Below are 12885 nucleotides of genomic sequence, written 5' to 3'. Positions count from 1 at the left end.
CACATTCACATAAAAAAATAAAAATAAAAATTCTCTGTCTCACTCCTGATTGGCCCTCGGGGCGGTCAGGCGTTAACAAATCACAAATCACCCACCAAGTTAAACAGTTGTCTAGCATCAGAAGGGTCAAAGGTCAGAGCCAAAGCGAGCGATGGGAAAAAAAAAAAGAAGCTCCTACCAGCGTCTTGACGCCGTACTGTTTCTCCACCTTCTCCCGCAGCTGCTTGAAGCAGGCCTCCAGCCGCTCGTGGAAGGGCCTCAGCGCCTCCGTCACCTTCTCCCCGTGGATCCGCACGCCTTCGGCCAGGTGAGGGATCTGGAGGGGGAGGGAGGAGAGAAGTGTGAGAGAGATTGATCCCAACACAGCAACCTGAGGCTGTCGTGAAGCAGGGGGGGGCTGGCGTTTCTCTCTTTCCGCCAAACAAAAAGATGAAAAGATGAAAGGCAGCGGAGGAGAAGCAGCGGCGGCAGAGACTCTCTGAGTCTGAGTCTGAGAGAGAGAGAGCATCATTTTATTCTGCCGGTGTTCAGCTTCCAAGCCCCACAATCAGAGTTGAAAGGATTAATCGACTCCCATTGATGAATAAAATATTTGATTCAAATTTTCATGAGTCGACGCTTCATTTCCTTCACTTTGCCGCTGCGAAACATTTGATTTCACTTGGAACTTTCATACATTTATGCTGCTGTTATTGTTTTGTATAAATTTTAAAAAACAACTCTACATTTATAGATTCATCATAATTTCCTATGTTTTGTGGTTGTTGGTTCTAGAATAAAGGACACTGTGTTTGTCATTTTCACCACCTTATTACTGTTTACTTCCACCCGTTCCAATAGTCGCTTAAACAATTGGAACCGACCCACTCCATTCCCAAAGCTAATCGATAGCTGCACAGTCACTCCCACGTCAACCAGGACGGCTCCAAACACTTGGCGCCGTCCTGGTTCGTAAAGGAAGCAGAAACCAAACAGAAAAAAAAAACAAAACCCTGAGTCTGTAATCCCACTCTTGCTGTTTGTCAGATTAAGTCCGAGCACTGGGGTTCCGTGGACTCCAGAACCAGTGCCACTCCAGGCTGCATCTTCTGCCTCGTCTCCAGCAGCTCGCGGCGCTGGCAGCAGATGAAGGCGGAGCAGCGGCAGGTGTTTGAAGTGTCTGAGGTTCACTTGAGTCGGGACGAAGCTCCGAAGCTGCGACTCCCCGGCCGCCGCTCCACTTTCTTTCTTCCTCTTATCCGAGCGGGACCTTTTTGAACAGCCGGCGCTCGACACCGGCTCCGTTTTTTTCATGTGATGCAACGAGCGGCAACACTCTCATGACGACGGCTGTTTTATTATTATTATTATTATTATTTTATTATTATTATTTTTTTACACCGGATTCAACAAAAGATGGAGAAAAAATAACAAAACAAACATCTACATTAACATGAGTCACACTGTAAAGTCTAAACCTTGTTTTCCAGTTGGTTTGTGTGTGACATTTGAAAAATAACAAGAGAAAAACAGGCATATTGATGGTTCAGCCTCTCACCAGTAGGGGGAGTGAGGAAACAAACACACACAGGTCTTTTTAATTGCAGAAACGTGTTGCCAAGTCATTTGCAGTGGAGGTTCAACTATGGCAACACTGTCACCACATCTTGGTGCGTTTGGATGAGCATTTCCTTGGGCGTGATATTAAAGTGCCTCTCCCATCCTGAACTATCTGAACAGCCAACAGTGGGGACACGTTCGGCCCAGGCGTCACCGTGTCGCCAAACACGGCAGCCGCGACCTGAGGGGTCGTTTGACTCGCTGAGTTTCAGCCTCTTCCAGGGGAAGCAGCAGCTGAATACATCAATAAATAGATAAATAAATAAACAAACAAATAAATGAATGAGTGAACAAATAAATAAATAAACAAGGCCCCCCGAGGATTCACTCTGATATTGAGAATCTTCATCATCACAGCTGGGACTCCTCAGAAGAGAGGAGAGGAGGGGAGGGGAGAGGAGAGAGGAGGAGGAAAGGTGCAGCTCAGGCAGATGAGTGCGGCGAGATGAAAATTGACAGACGGCAAAAAAAAAAAAAAAAAACAGAAAAAAAAAAAAGCCCGACAGCGAAACTGAGAGCTGTGGCAGGATTCACTGCTTCTAACGGAGCTGCAGCAGGAAGTGAGGGGCAGCGCGGCCACTCCACGCTCTGTTTCATCACACCAACTCAACCTATGATTCAACTCAAACCAAAACAATGTCTGATAATCCATCAGTCCAGCGGGGCGGCGACTTTATGGTGCAGCAGTTAGACTTGACCGTGATGATGTCACACGGCCTGCCGACCACAGCCTCCTGCTACTTTGATTTGTTATTTTAACATGCAACTTGTTTTGATTATTTTTGGAACACATCTTTGTGCTGATGTCGTTTTTTATTTTTTGTAAAATTTCGTAATAATTTTCACTGAGCGTTTGGCTGCAAGCTTGATTTCAATTGAACCCGATCAGTCAATCAGTGATTTAGAAGGCGGTTCCAGGCGAGGTTGAAGGTGATGAAGGTCAGTTGGAGGAGATCTGGAGGCAGCTTTTAGAAAAACACCCAGCAGCTTTTTGAACTGACACACACACAAAAAACAACGCTTTTCAGTCTTTGATGTGGATAAACTTTGTTCTTCTCAGGGAAGGAAGTAAAAGTGAAAAACTGAAAGTTTGTGACATGAACTGAAATGTCCTGGGGGGGGGGGGATAAAACAAAAGAAAAATCAGTTGAGGAAGCAGCAACTGCAGCTTAAAAAAAAAAGTGGAGGGAGAGAATCGCCACAATTGGCCGGGAAGAGTAAATGAAAAATGTCAAGAGGCACTTTGTCACACCGACAGTCTCTCCTGCTTCTATTTCTCAACTAGTGGTGCCGGCGCTGGTCCACTGTGGCTGCTCTGAAACACGGAGACGAACCGGCCGAAGGCAGAGAATCCGATAAAACAAAGCGTTTCAAAAAGTCAATTTTAGCTTGAAAGTTGCTTAATGTGCACGTCTCAACACCTCTAATCATCTTTGAAAACTGCACTACCCGAATGCCGAGGAGCTGCAGGATCACGTCTCCGCCCCCTGGAGGTTGAAAACATCTTCTGACAGTTTTTAATGGGCCTCCCAGGGCTTCAAACACCAAAACAAACACAAACCAGAGGGAGTTTGGAAGCTACGGAAATCACAACATGGGGCCCTTTAAGCTTAAGAGAAGAAAAAAAAGAAACACTGCAGTCACATTGTTGACTTCCTAAAGTGATATTGGGAACACAGCTGGAATCCGTGATGCACAAGAGAAGCCGTGTTTTCACACAGAGCGAGCCGCACCGATGTCAACATCCCATCATCAGGAGAGAAACGAGGAGGCCAAAAGGAAACAGTCAAGAAGTTTGTTGGAGGAGTTGACGATGAGGAAGAGGGGAACCTGGCGAGGGGGCGAGCAAGTTCCAGTGAGAGAGGGTGTCGGGGTAGGGAACCAGGGACCAGTGGTCCTCTACCTGACCAGCAGGGAGCGCTGTGAAACTTTAGGGGGTGTCGTTAAATAGCAGAAAAAGTAGCTTCTATGCACTGACTGTACCAAAAAATGGGCGGAGCTTCCAGTTTCAAATAAAGAGGCCAATGCAGGAAGTGAAAAAATTCTGCATTCTATCATTTGGCCAGCAGGGGCCACCAAAACTGGTTGCAAAAAGGCTAAAAAATGACTGGCTGTCATCACAGAGCTGTAAATTCACACTGTTACAAAGTGGTTACGATTTTATTGTTGATCTAAATTTTCAGTAAAGAAATTGAGCCAATCGGCCTTAACATCCATTTTATCTGATTTGGTCTCATTCTGAGTAAAAATGTCCATAAAGTTGTGGGTGTGGCTAAAGTGTAGTAGCTAACTGGAGTCGTTTTACTGGCCGGTGGGCCGGTGTTGAGAGCACAAGTGGCACTCACGCTCCAATCGTTGCTCACCTCTTAGCAGGACGGCAACGTGGGGGAAAGCACGGCGCCGCTTACAACTCTGTTTTCGGCCAGCAGGGGGCGGGATGAAATACGCCGCCTCGCGACATGATTTAAAAATACCTGACGAGTGTTGGAGGTAAAAATCTAGCGGCAGAGCGCAGCTGTCAGCTCCCATATTCACTCCTCTCCCCGGTAATAATAATAACGTGGTGGCAAATGTATTTTTAGGTGAGCAGCACCTGCTTTTCCCCACTTCAGTCAGTGGGATCCTGCATCTCACCGCGTTCCTGTCCTACTGAAGATGTGCGGAAGGTAAAAAATAAAATAAACTGGAGCGGTAACTGGTATGGAACCAAGAAAAAAAAAAAAAAAGCCATTATGAAAATTCACAGAGGAGACGTGAAGGCAATAAGATCGGGAGCAGCGTGTTGAACGGCTTCAAGCTGGGAGCGCTGAGACGCACACGGCGGCGAGTCCTGTGTGACTCAGTGCGTCACCGCAAAGACAAAAAGATCGCACAAAAAAAGAAGTCCCCCCCCCCCCCCCCCAACCCACACACACACACACACAGGAGGAAGAAGTTGCCACTCCGGCAGGGAGGCAGAGCACAAAGTTGACCTATTTTACTGAGAAGTGCCTGAGAATTCAATTAACTGTTCCCAGCGGTGGGATGAAGAGGGGGAATCCACCAGAGTGTGTGTGTGTGTGTGTGTGTTTAATTCTTGGGTGATTCTCGTTAAACTGGCCCCAAAATCTCAAACTGAAGAGTTGAAAACAGAAGCCAGAGGACAAAAACCTGGAATTCCGATGTGGCGGATGGAATTCCAGATGCCTTTGAATGTGGTTTAGCGCTTTACAAACACAAGTTCACTGGAAGTTTCTCCACTTCAATCCTGGTGTCCAGGGTTTGGTACGTCAGCACCAAAAGGAAGCAGAGACTTTGGGAAGCAGGTGCTGCGACTACATCGCTCAATCAAAGTGATGGAGACTGAGTTCAGTGACGGAGACTGGAGGGAAAACTACTGCTTGTCCTGAATATTGTTCCCCCCCCCTTAAACAGAGTGCAAATAGGCCTAGTGAATCACCAGGGGGGGGTCCTGCTGTATCCCAACTCCAGTCCTGAACTGGAAAACACTAATGCAGAAAACCCGGAAGATCCAAGTGGGACATGGAAACCGATCTCTGGCCCTCACAGGACCCTCAGCCACTGATGCTTCAGGCTGGATTCCATTAGAAAGCCGGAGTCGGAGCAGAACTGGAAGCCTTTTTCAGCCTTTTTCTCCACTGATGAAATCCTTCACCCTCAAAGATGTGAGAGAATAAAAGCCAGCGATGCTGCTGCTGCTTCGTCTCTGGACGGAGCAGCAGGAAGGATATGAATCTACAGCAGATCCATCTATTCCAGTTCGCTGCCTCCTCATGTTTCTCCCCATCATCGTTTTCTGCGGCTCCTTTCCTCAAGAGATGGGAAGTAACCAGGAAATGAAGCCTGCGCACGCAATTGGTGAGGAGCAGAAACTGGTCACATGGTCACCTGGTGACGGAGGGACATTTCTGGCTCAGCAATTTTGTTTTTTTTTGGTGTTGGTTGTCTAACATGTTTGTCCTCTAAAAACTGCCTCTCACTCAGAGCCGCTGCTGGTTTCTGAGTTCGTTCAGGTGCTGAACACGGCGAATTTCAAGATCTCAAGATGTGACAAAAAAGATGAGAAACCGAGACTGCTCTCCCTCCTTTGGTCTCGTCGGCCAGATTGCTGCTGTGAACAAAACAAGCGTCTGAGCGGCAGCCTGATTCAGCCTCACCTTTGATTTCTATCAGTGTATTTTCACTACAGTTGGGCAGCAAAAAGAAAAAAACCCAAAACGAAACCACCAACAACACATGCTGCAAAAACCTTTTGAAGGTGCTCACTTTTGTTTTTCAATCAAATATTAATAAAGTTCTGTGGTGGTTCAGAGAGCAGCCGAGGCCACAACACCTGCAGGCTCCTGCTCACCTGCCAGGCGATGAGGTCCTTGAGCTTCTCGATCTTCTCCTGGTCCTCCGGGTGCTCCTGCAGGTACTTGTCATTAAAGAAGGCCTAGAGGACGGACAGACAGACAGACAGACAGACAGACAGACAGACAGAGCAGAGTGAGTTGGTTGGCAGGGAGAAAATCTCAGACTTCTTCAGACACGCGAGTGAATCGTGCTCTCCTCCCAGCAGTGGAGCAGTTGGGAAGAAGGTAAAGTGAAGAAGTCGTCTCCATCCACAGCTGCTGCTGCGGCAGCGGCACTATTTTCTCTGAGATGAAGCAGTGACCCGAGGGCAGAGCATTCGCGGCGCTCTTCTTCCAACACACACGGCACACACCACTCTGCAAGATCGTATTTCTACAATCAAACTGAAGGTGGAGGAACAAAGTAAAAAACAATCTTATTTTCCTTCTTCTTCAGTTTTGACCTGTGAGCTTTGTCAGGAAAAAATCTGAGCGCCAATGTTGAAGTTTCATTTGTGACTTTTTTTGGGTAGTGAATCACAAGGAAGCAACATTTCCATAAAAAGAATCTGAAGGGAAAAAGATGGACACGCATGTGCACACACACACACACACACACACACACACACACACACAAACTGCGCTAAGAATAACAAAGATGTGTGTGTGTGTGTGTGCGCGCATGTGTGTGTGAATAATTTCTCCACTGCAGCAGCAGAATCAACCACCGGGGGGTTCAGAGTCAGTGAAAACAAATAGTGACACTAAATGAAGAAAGATGAATAAAACAAAATGAAAAGAGCTGCAGCAAACTCCGCAAACTAGCTAAGCTTTTTTTTTTTTTTTTCCCACATGAATTTCAAGTTCCGATATTCTCTTCGGAAGAATATTAACAAATATAAAAAATAAAAAAAACAATAAGAAAAAAAAACAAACTCCACAAATCCAGACGGCTGATGTTTAAACCTCTGTTTACAGCCTTCTGCTAAAACTGATGAAAAGAAGCAGGGTGGTCTCAGAGGGCGGAGCCAACACCTGGCTGGGGGTGTGGTCACCAACCTGAGAGAGGTATCAGTGCCCTGTGTGACATCATAGAGGACTTTTTTTTAAACCAAATATTGATGAAAGATTATATTTCTTCAGAATGAGCGACCTTTAATATTTCCATGCACATTTTTATTCTTTATTTTAACCTTGGAACACAAATAACTTCACTGCTCGGAGGCTCGTTGAGCTGTTCAAGTGAAGATATGAAGAAAATGTTTGAATGAAAGTCAGTGAAAGGATTCAAACCCTCCGGCTGGGAACAGCAGGCTGCTTCTAATATCCTGATATTACAGTGATTTTTTTTTTAACCCATCAAAAAGAAGTGATTAAGTTCAGTAAGGAGGAGCAGCCAAAGATTTTCCTCTTTTGAAACTACACTCCCACAGCGACTGTTGGCTACCTTCTCGTAGTTGGTGAAGCCGCCCATTACGGCCGGGTCCACGATGCCGTTGAGCAGCATGGACAGCGGGTTGATGGGCAGGTTGGGGTCGTTGAGGTGCCGCTGGACCATGTTGCTGATCTTCTCGTTAGTCAGCTGCATGGTCTCCATGGCGTTCTCCAGCGGACTGATCTCCTCCTGTGGATGGGAGGGGATGGGTCTGTCAGGTCATTTAGTTCCACACACACACACACACACACACACACACACACACACTGCAGGCTGATACCATGACGCCCTGGAACCAGACATGTGCTCCATTATGGCCCTGTTTGCACTTGGTCACTTGTAACTGTTTTGGGGGATTGGATCACGAGAACGGATCTCGAAGCATCTGTTCGCACTTAGCATTAACATTTGTCTCGAGCGTGTCATTTGTGATCGCATTACACCCCCCCCCCCCCCCCTGCCGAACCTATGCAAATGCAACATGCGTCATTTCCGTTTGAAGAGGTAATTGCTAGTTGTTGTTTTTTTTAACCACTAGGGGCAGTAAAGCTCAAAACTACGGCTAGTTTCACCTGAAAGCGAATAAGAATCAACTTCCTGTTTGCGGACTATATCAAGTCACTCGTTTTAATTCTACTGCAGCTCGTATGAGGAGTAACGACTGGTGGGACAGAGTGGTGACGACTTTATTTTCGGATCAACAACTGCGGCTGGCAAATTTTCGGATGCAACGTCGCACATTTAATCTCATATGTGGGGAAACTGCGACCGCTGCTCCACTGACAAAATACGCTAATGCGGAATGAAATATATTAGCATCCTAATAAAAGAGTCCAACAAAAATGATTTGTTTTGGCTTCTTGTTTGTAACTTTATAATGAGGACGCTGGGAGGTGGGGCGCCGACCAAGTACGTACACGGGAGAGGTGAGTGGAGTAGGCGGTCCTTAATGTGGACTGAGATCGCATTCTGTTCACACGTCCGTGAGGAATGCTATGCTATGCGAAGAGGAACACCCAAACCACCTCCCCGAGGTGGTTTTGGTATTCGGATGACAAAACGGATTTGGACTGTTTCCACTTGGTTACTTTGTGTGTTTTTCGGAATACGAAAAACGCTTGAAATGACCAAGTGCAAACAGGGCCATTGATTCCTTTATTGCGGGGAATCGGTGAATCACTCTGGAGCCGCCAGTCAGATCATCAGGGGCGGAGCATCTGCTGAGGGTGTTTTCTGATTCCCGCCTCCACAAATATTATTAGCTGTTCCCGGAACGGGAGGAGGAGGAGGAGAGTTTAGAGTGATTGCTGTCATTAATTTCACTCCCAGTCCCACTGCATCGCTCTGGATCCCCTCCAGCTCGAGGAGTTTAGAAGAAAACACAAGATGATTGTAGAGCTAATATCCCAATTAGGCCCCGCCCCCTGGGAAAACCAGGAGGTGTGCCAAGGAATGTGGCAAGACTTTGGCTTCAGACTCTTTGCTGCAACCTTCAGCCAGGCCGTTGCCATGGCGATGGCCCTCATTTACACGCTCATGTTAAAAATGGTCATCGATGAAACCACAACCCAACTACCTGCTTTTTGGTGCTACGTTTTGCTTTAAATGACTGCGTGTCATTTCACACTGAGTGAAGTTTGAGTTGACAGAAGTGAACTTTGGGAATCGACAGTCAGACCAGATTCAAAGGTGGTCAGATGACGCTGAGGCGGCAGAAATGCAAGAATCAAGCGACTTTCTGAGGCCTCTGCTGCAAACACGAGGATGTGTGGAGTGGAAGCAGCAAACAGCAGCGATTGATTGCCGATGACTTCTCGGAGCTAATTAAGCAAAGACGCCTGTTTGCTCTGGGACAGAAGAAGAAGTCGATGAGAGACGAGACGAGCGCTGCGCTCCACTGGGTTTCTTGGGGGAGTTTAGTTTGTTGTGCTGTAGTTCAACGTTCACATCTTCCCTTTTGTGTTTTTACTTCACTTCCTGTCCTTGGCTTCTTTTTTTCCAACCCACATCCCTTTGTCTTGTTTAATTTATCTTGCAGCTCCCTGTGAATTCAACGCCAAATGTTGCAGGTTTTTCACTCATCCAAATATTCAAAATCATACCCCCTCCCCACTTTCAGAAACTACCTGCCAGGGGACTTTTGAAAAAAAAAAAGCACATAGAATCAAACAAATAAATTGGCCTCTTGGTGACTCATAAAGCTGCACTCTCTTGTCCTGCAAGATTTCCAAGAGAAAAAAAAACAAAACATCCAAAACAGAGACGGGAACACCGGACGTACGTTTTAATTAGTGAAAACGATGGAGGCAAAAATGCTGAAATTTTAATGGGGCGCTGCTCGCAGGAGCTCCGGTGAAAAAAAAAACAAAATGAAAAACCACCCGAGTCATTCTGCCGCAGTCGGACCCCCTGTTAGCTCGTTAGCGGCGCAGCAGTCGGTGTAGTTCTGCTGCAGGAGGATCAACAGTCCTGAACCCGGTGTTTTGCGCTGTGATGCTATTCTCTGCAGTTCTACAGCTGCAGGAATCGACCGCGGCCCCCTGGAGGCAGCCGGAGGGAGCACGGCGCTCGCACACCTCCACACCGACCACCACTGCCCAAAACGGCTTAAGTGGACAAATGATATTGATTAGCGGTGAGCAGAGGGAACCTTCGGGCTGCTCGCCTGATTGGCCGACGCTCTGCTCTCTACTCACCGTGGAGACCGACTTGACTTCGAACCAGCGCAAGATGCCGGGCAGCTTGTAGGCCGTGGAGTAGGTGGTCCTCTCGATCCACATGTTCTGCAGCAGGAGGAGAGAGAGAGAGGGTCAGTGAGGAAGTGCCAGGAGGTGATGTCACAAAGGGATACTGCCTTCCTGTCAAACTACAAGGGAGGCAGGTCAACGTTAAAGAGATGAAATTTCGTGAATAAAATCGTTTTGGAAGTTGGGATACATCAAGCCTTGCATGCTAGCAGCCAGTTAGCGACATGCTAACATCCAACGGCTTTTTCACAAATAAGTCAATAAATACCTGAAATGGAGGCGTTCAGTGAATTAACATGAACATTAACAATCCGTCCAAGAGTAAAACCCTGAAACCCCGACGGGGCCTCGTGCGTGTGAGAGAGTCACGTGACCGAGATGTTTGCTATGTCAGCGCTTCCAAGGCAAATCTGCCTCCATCAGCTCAGCGGAGTGAAAACCACCTCCAGCCAGCGTCAAGAGGCAAATCAGGGGAGGCTTTTTTTTTTTTAATTGAAATCGCTGTGTCGGCTTTAAAAAAAAAAGAAAAAACCTTCCTGGATACGAACCCTGGAAACTCTGGCCTGTTTTCTCACCACTGGATGCTGCTATATCTTTCCCAACTGGGCCTTTAAGTGACTTCATTTACTTTCAAAGACGCTCCATCTTATTTTAGCTTCTCCATCTATCCTGCTGTCATTCACCTGCGCAGGGGGAAAAAAGGGCTTGGTGGCAAAACCGCCTCATCATGGAGGTGTTAAATAAATCTGCATCAAAGATTTAGAATTCAAGGGTTCATCTGTGAATTTGAAACTTCAATTTCCACACAGCAGGGATGGAAACACCCTTGGTGTGTGACGTGAGGATGATGGACCACATGCATCCAACCCTTCGGAGGGAACCCTAGCAGCCGCATGACACAGTCGGCGTCAGACGACCTTGAGTGACCTCTGAGAGGCTCCGAGTCATCCAGCTGATGACCCACAGACAGGAGTGCAAGCAGATTGCAAAAAAAAAAAAAAAAAGAAGACAAAAAGTGCAGCAGGCGACTGGATTGGGAGATAAAAAACATCGAGCAGCTGCGGAGACGAGGAACCAGATAAAAAAATATAAAAATTGAAAATCCTCAGAGCGGCTCCGCTCATTTTCCTGCTGCTGAGCACCGAGAGAAGACCAAGCATCCCGTCGTCGAGCCGCCTGCTGTGAGCCGCCTGTCTCAGCATTTTTTTCCCTCTCGCTTTCCATCGTTTTAGGCCATTAGCGGCGCTGACTTGACGCTCCTCCGACGAATCATCCGGTGGCAGGAAGTGACCGTCGCTTACCAGGTTGAAGGATGGAAAACGAATGAATGAGTGAATGCAGAAAAAAAAAATACAACTCTGGAGGTGTAAGCCAATGAAATGAGAGGCATGGATCCAGCTTTGCTGTGGTTGGTTGTGATAAATCTACTGTTTACTGAAGCTTAAAGGTCGAGGCCGAGTCTCCATCCAGTCAGTAAATCCAACCAGTCCATCCTTCACTTCTGCTGCCTCCGTCTTTTCACAAAGCAGCAGCTTTGAGAAGAAACCCACTGTGATGTCAAAAAGGGCACTTCTCATACCCGCTAGCAGGTTCGGTGACCCCACCTGGTCAGCCAGGTGTCAGCTGAGGTTCAAGGTTAAAGGTTAACCAGCCACATCAAGGGGCCAACCAAAAGTCCATCTATTCTTTGCTTTCCTGTGCTTGCAACACTGCTGTCCCTTTGTGACGTCACCGAGGGCAACGACTCCTCTCCTGACAGGCGAGAAGCCCTGGCACCTTAAGTTAGGCGTTAGGTGCACCTTAAGCCTCGGTTTTCAGCGAAGGGCTGCAAACAGAGGGCTAAATGACGCCATTTGATGGAATGTGTCCAACATTGTAGTTTTGAATGTTTCTGGATCCGTTTCCCAACTGGTCTCTGAATCGGCTCAATCAGAGACAGTTCAATCAGAACCAAATACAGGCCGAGTGAGCGACGTCTTCGTTTTCAACTTTGAAAACTTCTGGAGAAAAAAAAGAAACAAAATGAAAGGCACTTACCGCAAACTCGTTGTCCTTGTCGCTCTCGCCCTTCCGCAGCGGCCTGGAGTACTGGAACTTGTGAACAGCGTTGACTGTGTAGAAGCTTCAGACGGACAGAGGGGAGAGGCAGACAAGTAAATGAGTAATCCTGATCATTTAAAAATAAATAAATAAATAAATAAATAAATAAATAAATGAATAGATAAGAAATAAATCAGTGGGCGACTAAATTAAAAGTGCTGCGGTCAGTCTGCTGTCTGACTCAGAGGCTCCGCGGCTTTTGCTTCAGGTCAAAACAGGCTTTGGCGTTCCAGCACGTGGACTCGGGATATCAGCTTCCCCCGCCCACACACACACACACACACACACACACACACACACACACACACACCCGGAATACGACTCTTGACCGACTGCTGCGAACTCTTCCAAACGAGGTTAATTAACTTTTTACACCAGGAAGACGACAATGCTGCTGCTGCGGCTGCTGCTGCTGCTGCTGCCTCACAACCTCCTGCTGCCTTCCTCTCCTCCTCCACAGCTTCTGCTCGCACACGCAATTACACAGCCCCTGCCGTTCCTAAAACCACAATCTGGCTTGATTAGCAAACGATGATGAATAAAGTATGGAGCCGAATGCGACAGAAGGAACCTCAGAAGCGGGTTCCAGTTTAAAGGGCAGTTCCGCTGTTGTTCCCAACCAACAGCAACAGCAAACATCTCGCAGCTTCAAGTCTGTGAGAAGCGGCGG

At 47.2% G+C, this 12885-nt stretch overlaps 1 protein-coding gene and 1 long non-coding RNA gene across 2 annotated transcripts in view; one reads left to right on the top strand and one right to left on the bottom strand.

Annotated features, from left to right (window-relative positions):
• The window catches only part of LOC142893165 (uncharacterized), a 164969-nt gene that overhangs the window by 6488 nt on the left and 145596 nt on the right, over positions 1 to 12885 (top strand). The gene's annotated exons all lie outside the window — the stretch shown is intronic.
• Positions 1 to 12885, bottom strand: part of dock1 (dedicator of cytokinesis 1) — a 145411-nt gene that overhangs the window by 7474 nt on the left and 125052 nt on the right. The window contains exons 43-47 of the mRNA XM_076033446.1: positions 12153 to 12237; positions 10065 to 10151; positions 7381 to 7557; positions 5951 to 6034; positions 179 to 316 (exon numbers count right to left, since the gene is read on the bottom strand). Of these exons, the coding sequence (XP_075889561.1) occupies positions 179 to 316; positions 5951 to 6034; positions 7381 to 7557; positions 10065 to 10151; positions 12153 to 12237 (571 nt within the window). The remainder of the gene's footprint in view (positions 1 to 178; positions 317 to 5950; positions 6035 to 7380; positions 7558 to 10064; positions 10152 to 12152; positions 12238 to 12885) is intronic.

Source organism: Nelusetta ayraudi, unplaced genomic scaffold (genome assembly GCF_046127955.1).
Source record: "Nelusetta ayraudi isolate G7.1 ecotype Tasmania unplaced genomic scaffold, CSIRO-AGI_Nayr_v1 ptg000042l, whole genome shotgun sequence".
Taxonomy (NCBI): domain Eukaryota; kingdom Metazoa; phylum Chordata; class Actinopteri; order Tetraodontiformes; family Monacanthidae; genus Nelusetta; species Nelusetta ayraudi.
The sequence above is the reverse complement of the archived record's forward strand: the minus strand, read 5'-3'. Positions and strand labels throughout refer to the sequence as shown.